The sequence below is a fragment of the Ailuropoda melanoleuca genome, unplaced genomic scaffold, assembly GCF_002007445.2.
Source record: "Ailuropoda melanoleuca isolate Jingjing unplaced genomic scaffold, ASM200744v2 unplaced-scaffold7382, whole genome shotgun sequence".
NCBI classification, from domain to species: domain Eukaryota; kingdom Metazoa; phylum Chordata; class Mammalia; order Carnivora; family Ursidae; genus Ailuropoda; species Ailuropoda melanoleuca.
Window position 1 is genome coordinate 1 of NW_023249192.1, and position 7,895 is coordinate 7,895.

Consider the following 7,895-nt stretch of genomic DNA (forward strand, 5'->3'; position numbering starts at 1 on the left):
GCTTTACATCAGAAGCCGGGGATGTACTGTATGGTGACTAACATAATATAATAAAAAATCATTTAAAAAAATTAAAAATAAAAAAAAAAGACAAGTCAGTCATACTTCATGAAAATAAGATGAATTTAGTTAGTTCTGTATGTAGTACCCAGTTTGGTTATGTTAGCAGCAGCCTGTTGGATGTGCCTGTGAGCCAAAATTTTAAGGTGGTTTGTGGCTCTGGGGAGCACAGGATAATGCTTTGGATTTGGTGATTTTTATTGTATTATTGTTTTATTCACTCAATGTTTATATCAGTTGAATTGTTGGAGGTTTTTTAATGAAAGGCGGATAATTTATTGCCAACAGAACTTTTCTCTTTGTATTTAGGGCTAATCTAAATAATACTAGGTTTAGAACGTTATTTTTTACCTGTAATATCTATTTTAAGTCCTCCAAGTATTATTTAGCTTTAAAGCATTTTCTGTGGCAAGATTAAACTTAAGAGTATTTTATAAAATCATTTTCAGTTACTTCTTTCTGCCTTTTTTATGCCTCTTTCCTCAGTGATCTCTAATTTTCAATTGGCTTTACACCTCCATACTTTATGAATGGAATCAAGTGATTTACTTATAAAATAACTGATTAATTCATGGACTTTAAATGAATAATTTTAATATTAAATTTATTAGCATATGTCCCTATTAACAATATTTTCACCTGTGTTTTAATGTATAATACATAATTGAGTTCAAAAGTATGTTGTAAAAACAGGCTATAAAACACTCTAACATAGTTATATTAATTCTTTTAATAGTGTTTAAAACTCTGTGCCTATTTATCACATTTTCATTCATAAAGTTTCCTTCAATGAAATGGAAATTTTTTAACTTAGTGTAGGTATGTTTACAGAGAAATTAATTTGTATACTTTTCTAGTCTCTAGATCTGATTACTACCCTTTTCAAACAAAACATGGTTTACTTTTTAAAAGTAATTTAATCTCCGGCATCCTGTAAGTCTTCTTGAACATACAAAAATCCCTCTAGACCCTTCCATTATCTCCACCTCCCCACAACTTAAATGTATACAAGCAGTAACTCATCACAATCACAGTGCAGCTCATTCTGCCCATGGGTCCAGTCCCCTTCCTTTACACTTTTTCACACATGCCAAAAAAAAAAATAAATAAATAAATCATTTGGTGAATGGATTTGGTAAATATTTTTTCCAATTTATTTTTTTAAGCTTTCCTACTGTACTTACTATGTATCACTGTAACTTTTTCTAAAATTAAAATAACATACCTAATAATGTTTGTACAGTGACTTAAAACTGGGATAAACATATCCCTGGTTATGGGAATTTTTTTTCCAAGAGATAAAGGGACATTAATAGTTTTAAGACTATCAGTTTACAAATCTCAGTTTTCATATGTGTCTTTCTTAAAATTAGTCTGCCTTTGGTCCAGATTTCTCCCCATTTTTCATAAGAAGGCACACTTCTCACGTTTCCCAAATTTTATATGGTGCACTGCTTCAGGTTGTAAAAACCAGTTGGGCACCAACAAAAGAGAATATTTTGAAATATTAGAATCAGTAGTATTGAGGATATGAATCATTGTAAAGAGTGGGAACAGCCCTCTCTCTACTAGGTTGTTTCTAGGTCTTTGGTTTCAACAAAATGGACAGAGGATCTAATCAAGTTGTTAGTAAGAAGAGCATTAAGTATAATTTTTAAGGATGGATTACTGTGTGACTTGTATACGTAAAGAACTGAGTGGTATTGTTATAACAAAACCTTTTCTATTTCTATCCGCTCCTGTTGTCAGCAAGATTTCTCAACTCATACACGTGTAAAAATTTTAAATAGGAAGAGATTTAATTTCCTTATTCTAGCAGTAGAAAATATCCACCTATACATGAACTAATTAAAAATAATTACTACTTCAAAGAGAAAAGACTATTCTAAAGTAGCAGTTGTAAATTATTATTAACAAACATTTTTTTCTTTAACTTTTTATGAAAAATTTCAAACATATACAAAATAAACGTGATAGTGTAACTATCCCCCATGTACCCATTCCTGGCTTCTGATTTTCGTAACATCTCTTCACCCCTCTGCACCCTACTATTAGATAAGATAATGATGATGGACTTTTTTTTACAGTTTACATTTTTTGTTTTTGGGGGATTTACTCTATTTTGTATGTGTATGTGTGCTTTTTTGCTCACATCTTTGCAAATAAACTTTATACAGTTATTTTTTTAGAGATTAAAATAACATTTTGTATTGATTATTAGAGCCCATATATCCCTGGGGTACACAGATTCTTCCCAAGAGATACAGGGGCAAATATATTTTATTGACTTAAGTTAAATACTATTTTCAGGGTAGATAGTAAGAACAAACATTAATCAAGTGCTTTTACATTTAAATGGGGAAGTTTTGGGGAGACACTTTCTTGGGTCAACAAAAATCAGTGAGATACTTTATTTTGCTTGTTTATATAATCTGCCTAGGACATTTCAAGTAGCTTATCCAAAATGTTATGTAATGATTGACATTGGTAAATATCAGTTGTTTTTTAAAGGCAGCATAGAAGCAAAATTCAATTGTGCTTTAATTTAGTAACCTGCAGAGTAGACCAAGCATGTGACCATAGTCTAGAGTTGAAAGGTTTTTTTTTTTTCTTTTTATTAAACATGACAGCTAAATAAAGAAAATTTGTATTTGTTCTGTAGGGCACAGTTTAGGTTAGAGAATGAAAGTTTAGTATAACTTGTCTATTTTACATTGATTACTTGTATAACGGTAATTATCCATGTAACATCCCATTGCAAATGCTGACATCCTTTTCCAAAAAGAGTTGTTTTTTTTTTTTTTTTGTGCTTTTTCAAAGGTTAAAAAGGTTTTTGTGGTTTAAATGTTGTTACATATTTTACAGCATTAGGATCTATGGAATATTTTGACAACTGCAACAGTTCAATGAAGTTGGTAATTTCTTCTTTTAATTATTTTTCATTGAACAGCTTTGGAGTTACATTTCTACTTTTTGAATTCTGGTGTTTTATAAGGAAAGAAAACTTAAAATATGTCAAAAGGCACTTTAGAGAAAATACATAGATAGTGATTACAATATGGCTGTAGCTAAATTATCCTTATCTTGTTTAAGCTTTGTTAATGCCTAATTTTGATGAAATAGTGTGTCTTTTTCAGCTACTGATTGTATATGTGATTGACATCCTTTCTTAAATAAGTTGATTTGTAAGGTTTCACAGATTATCAGCCACATCCTAGTCCACTTGTAAAGTGGAGAATGAACCTGGCTTTATTCAGTTAAATAATTCTCTGGTACAGGTTTTCCCCCTTATAATAAAATTTTAAAGTGTAATGTTTTGGAAGTTTTGAGGGTAAAGTTAAGAAATTTGTTCTTAAATTTTTAGTTGTCAAATTATTTTAAACCTGTTTTAAAAATTAGAGATGTATTGTTTCTGTTGGGTGCACATCACCAATTAATACGTTTGATTTCAGATCTACATCTTACTGCTTTGTAAACTTCGCCGAGGTAAAATGAAACCATTTGGCTACTTGAACTGATCTACGTTACATAGGTTTTTCCTATTGACATTTGCAGTAGCTAACATATCAGAAATAGAAGTGATGAAACAATACATCTTCCATGCTCTGAATTGGCATAATGCTAAATTCAAATGTAGCTAATTTTTTAGAGACTATGGAATATATATTTTTTTAGTTCAAGTATTATTAAAACAAGTGAGATGTTAAAGGTAGAGCTTTCTTTACACTAGCAAAATGTATTCAGAATGTTTGCATATACTAGAATTATAAAAGATTAGTTTTGCAACATAACTCATTTTTCTAACTCTAATACTGGTTTAAGGTTATTTTAAAAATATAAGTAGATTGTTCTTAATTGGAAACCATAATTTATAAATACTCAATTCTTCTCTAAGGGTGAAACTTTATTTTAAGTTTTTTTTAAAATATGAAATTAAATAACATGTTCTAGAATATTATGTGTTGTCACGAAAGATAAGGGGACTTGGGGTAACTAAAATTCTGTAACTTTGGGTTGGGTAAAGATATACTTAAAATAAAGCATTCCCTTTGTAATTCAGATCCATTCTCAACATATTGGTGTTAATAAAAGAACATGTAAAAAGTTTATGTAAATATTAAATTATTTTAGAGTATTTCCTAGTCTTAAAAGTACTAATGCACAGTATATTAATTATAATGATAGCAGTTTGAAATTTTGATAATATATTCACTTAAAACTTAACTGTGGGGTGATGCCTGTATTAACATATTTATGTCTCATTTCTTTGCAGCAAGGAGTGAATAATGCTGAAAAATTTGACTATGTAAGTGTAATATGGAATTCAGTTTTCATGCTGTATTTGTTATATATTTGTTTTTTGACTAATGCTTTCTAATTTTGGTTTATAGGTGATGCAGTTTTTGAATAAGATGGCTGGCAATGAATATGTTGGATTCAGTAATGCAACGTGAGTCTGATTTATGACTTAAGTTTTTTATAATAGGCCAGGCCTCTTTAAATTAACAAAAGTAACTAGATTATAGAAGTCTATTTTAAATACTGTCTTGTCCTTCCTCCCTTCCTCCCTCTCCCCCTCCTTTATTATAATACACAGTGTACTTAGAATTAATCTGTTTTCTCTTGTTGGTCCTAGGGCTTATTTCAGTGAATAAATAAATGCTTTGAACAGTTTTAATAAACTTCTTGTGGGTAATTACAGAATTAGAAGAGAACCCAACTTTTCTTTAAATTACTGATAGGGACGCCCGGGTGGCCAGTCGCTAAGCATCGGCCTTTAGCTCAGGTCATGATCCCAGGGTCCTAGGATTGGGTCCCGCATCAGGCTCCTTCCTCAGTAGGGAGACTGCTTCTCCCTCTGCTTGCCACTCCCCCTGCTTGTGTGCTCTTGCGCGTGCGCTCTCTCTCTCTCTCTGACAATTTTTTTTTTTAAATTACTGATTTTTTTTTATTCAGTTATTCAGTTTTCTCTTTGCCTGTAATACATGTTTTACCTCTTTCTCTCTTTTTTTTTTTTTTTAGATTTTATTTATTTATTATTTTGAGAGAGCGAGAGAGCATGTGTGAGCTGGGGTGGGGGGCGGGGAGCAGAGGGAGAGGGACAAGCTGACTCTAGGCTGAATGAGGAGCCTGTTGCGTGGCACAATCCCAGGACCCTGAAATCATGACCTGAGCAGAAACTAGGAGTTGGAGGCTTAACTGCCTGAGCCAGCCAGGTGCCCCATCTTACCTCTCTTAATTTTTCTGCCTGGTTAACTTGACTTTCACCCAATTTTTTATTTTGAAATTTGCCAGTCTACAGAAAGGTTGAAAGAATAAACAATGAATATCTGGGTATCTTTCACCTATGTTTTCTGATTAATACTTTGTCTCATTTGCTTTTCCTCAATCTCTTCCTTTAAATAGAGGCATTTAAAAACATGTGTATCTCTCTCTATATGTACAAACGTGTAAACATACATGTATATGATTGGATTTTTTTTCCTGAACTAATAGAAATAAAGTTATAGATCTCACATTTCACCCTTAAATAACTCAACATGTATACTCTAAGAATAAGGACGTTCTCCTACATAACCACAATACCATCAACGTATTTAAGATTATTAACATTAATTTAAAAGTATTAATATGTAAATGTCCCTAATTGTCCCCTAAATGCCTCTTACGGCCATTTGCCCCCAGGAATTAATCAAGGTTCATGCAATACATTTATGTCTCTTTTGCTTTATTAAAATAGAAGAGTCCCCCTGCCCTACACCCTTGCTTTATAAAATTTTATTAAATGGCTTTCTTTAAGGAGTGCCAATCATTTGTTTTACAAAGTAGGAATTAACTAACTTTCTCTATGAAGGACCAGATAGTAAATATTTCAGACTTGTGGGCCATATAGACTCTGTGGCAACTACTCATTTCTACTATTTTAGTAGGAAAGCAGACATAGACAATATGAGGTGGTGTTCCAAGAAACTTTATTTATAAAAACAGGCAGCAGGCTGCGTCTGGCCCATGGGCTGTAGTAGATATTCTCCATTTTGAATAGGTCTGGTTGTTTCCTGTGGTTAGATAAAGCTGAAACAGTTTTGGCGTGACTACTAACTAGGTGATACTTTGTACTACATGTTTCAGGAGGCAAAAATTTTCAGGTTGTCTGCTGTACCAACTTTATTCATCAGCTAAAGTATCTTTTTCCAGGAAGTTTTTCATGAATCTCATCTCACCTCTCTTCTGTGGTCTCATATTACCATATTTAATTGAGCTTACTCTGTGTCTCTCTGCCCCATCACTGCTATTAGTTCTGATCTCCTTTAGATATGGATAGAGTATCTTCTAATTCATGTTTGTATTCCTGTTACCTGGCAGATAATAGGCACTTGATAGTGTTTGTCAGACAGAGCTATATGCTAGGCATTGTGATAATTGCTGAGTAGTTAGTACACTATGCTGATTCTTTTTAAAGGTATGGCAAGTTGACAAGTTTATTTTCAAGAGTTTTTCCACATTCAGCATTGCTTTTCTGACCTTAGAAACATTAAAATGTATAGTTAGGGGGGACTGCCACCCCCCAGTCCATGATCGATAATACAAAGTGTGTCACCCACAGTTCCGCTTTAGTCATCAGCCTTCTAGATACTTGTAGGTTGATTTCTCAAATGTACTGCAAATTAAATCTGTTAAATTAAAACTCATTCTCTTTCTTCTCAAACTGCTCGTTGCTCCAGGGTTCCCATTAGTTGATATCACTATCCTTTCAGTAGACTGCACTAGAAATCTAGACTTTTGTACCAGACTTCATTCTCTTTCCCATCAGGTTGGAAAATTTGTTGAACTGCTTTTCATGTTTGATCATACCTCTCCTTCCATTCCTATCACCACTACCTAAGTTCAGGCTTTCGGTGGCTCTTTTTACTCTGGTCTCCTAGTAACCTCAGTCATCTTTTCTTTTTCCCCTTTCCCAAATTGATGTTAGAGTTATCCTTCTAAAATGTAGATCTGAAAAGGTAATTTGATTGAAAGCCTTTAAGCTTTCATTTTGTTGGCAGTCAGGAGCCATTTTTAGTGTTTATCAGTCTTGTTAATGTGGTCCTAGTCTCCTTTGTTAGTTTGATGTTTCTCCACTCTTCTCCATGAACCCTGTTTTCCAGATACATCAGAATATGTGCCATTCTTCAGTGAAGTTCTAGCTTTTATACTTTTTAACTTTGTGCTGCATGGAATTTGCCACTGCCTAGGCTTCCCCCTGAAATCTGTTAATCCAACAAATGCTGAAAGGCCCATTTCATGTGTTTCTCTCTCAGTGAAATTTCCATGGATTCCCTCAGTTGGAATTGATTATTGTACTTTCAGAGGATCCAGAAGATTCTGCAACTTTTTAGTATATTTTTAATGGTGAAATATTTGATAATTTTAAAATTATAAAATTTTAAAAGTAAATAGAGCAATTTTCTTTTCTTCCTAGGTTTCAGTCTGAAAGAGAAAGTGGAGATCGAAATTTTGCAATAGGATATTACCTAAAAGAAAAAAAGGTTTTTGAATTTTTGTTTCGATTTCAAATTATTTTATTTAATAAAATACATTAAGATGTATGCTAAGAACTCAGCAGTAGCTTTTAAGCAACTACCTATTATTTAAGGTGCAGGAATTTTTGCAAAACACTCTTGAGTTAATGGTATCAAAATGTTAATTTTTTTTTTTTTAAAGATTTTATTTATTTATTTGAAAGAGAGACAGCCAGTGAGAGAGGGAACACAGCAGGGGGAATGTGAGAGGAAGAAGCAGGCTCCCAGTGGAGGAGCCTGATGTGGGTCTCGATCCCAGAACACCGGGATCACGCC

The 7,895-nt window shown here is 32.8% G+C and overlaps 1 protein-coding gene across 2 annotated transcripts; it reads left to right on the plus strand.

Moving 5' to 3' along the window:
* Positions 1 to 6: 6 nt before the first annotated feature.
* LOC117800668 (glutaminase kidney isoform, mitochondrial-like) lies at positions 7 to 7,808 on the plus strand. Of its 2 annotated transcripts, none has more exons than XR_004623141.1 (4): positions 7 to 3,546; positions 4,334 to 4,366; positions 4,452 to 4,510; positions 7,520 to 7,806. XR_004623141.1 is itself a non-coding variant. In XM_034653215.1 (4 exons), exons 1-4 carry the CDS (start codon positions 2,937 to 2,939, stop codon positions 7,638 to 7,640), a joined length of 252 nt encoding a protein of 83 aa, XP_034509106.1. In that variant the 5' UTR covers positions 7 to 2,936; the 3' UTR covers positions 7,641 to 7,808. The 2 variants fall into 2 exon arrangements, 1 of the variants encoding a protein (XP_034509106.1); XM_034653215.1 differs by having other exon boundaries at positions 7 to 2,975; positions 7,520 to 7,808.
* Positions 7,809 to 7,895: the final 87 nt, after the last annotated feature.

What these genes read in the sequence shown, in the direction of transcription:
- LOC117800668 (XM_034653215.1), top strand. Translation starts at nt 2,937, where the DNA reads ATGGAATATTTTGACAACTGCAACAGTTCAATGAAGTTG. An exon ending in GCAACAGTTCAATGAAGTTG is followed by an intron (nt 2,976 to 4,333) that starts GTAATTTCTTCT and finishes ATTTCTTTGCAG; the next exon opens with CAAGGAGTGAATAATGCTGA. An exon ending in GTTGGATTCAGTAATGCAAC is followed by an intron (nt 4,511 to 7,519) that starts GTGAGTCTGATT and finishes TTTTCTTCCTAG; the next exon opens with GTTTCAGTCTGAAAGAGAAA.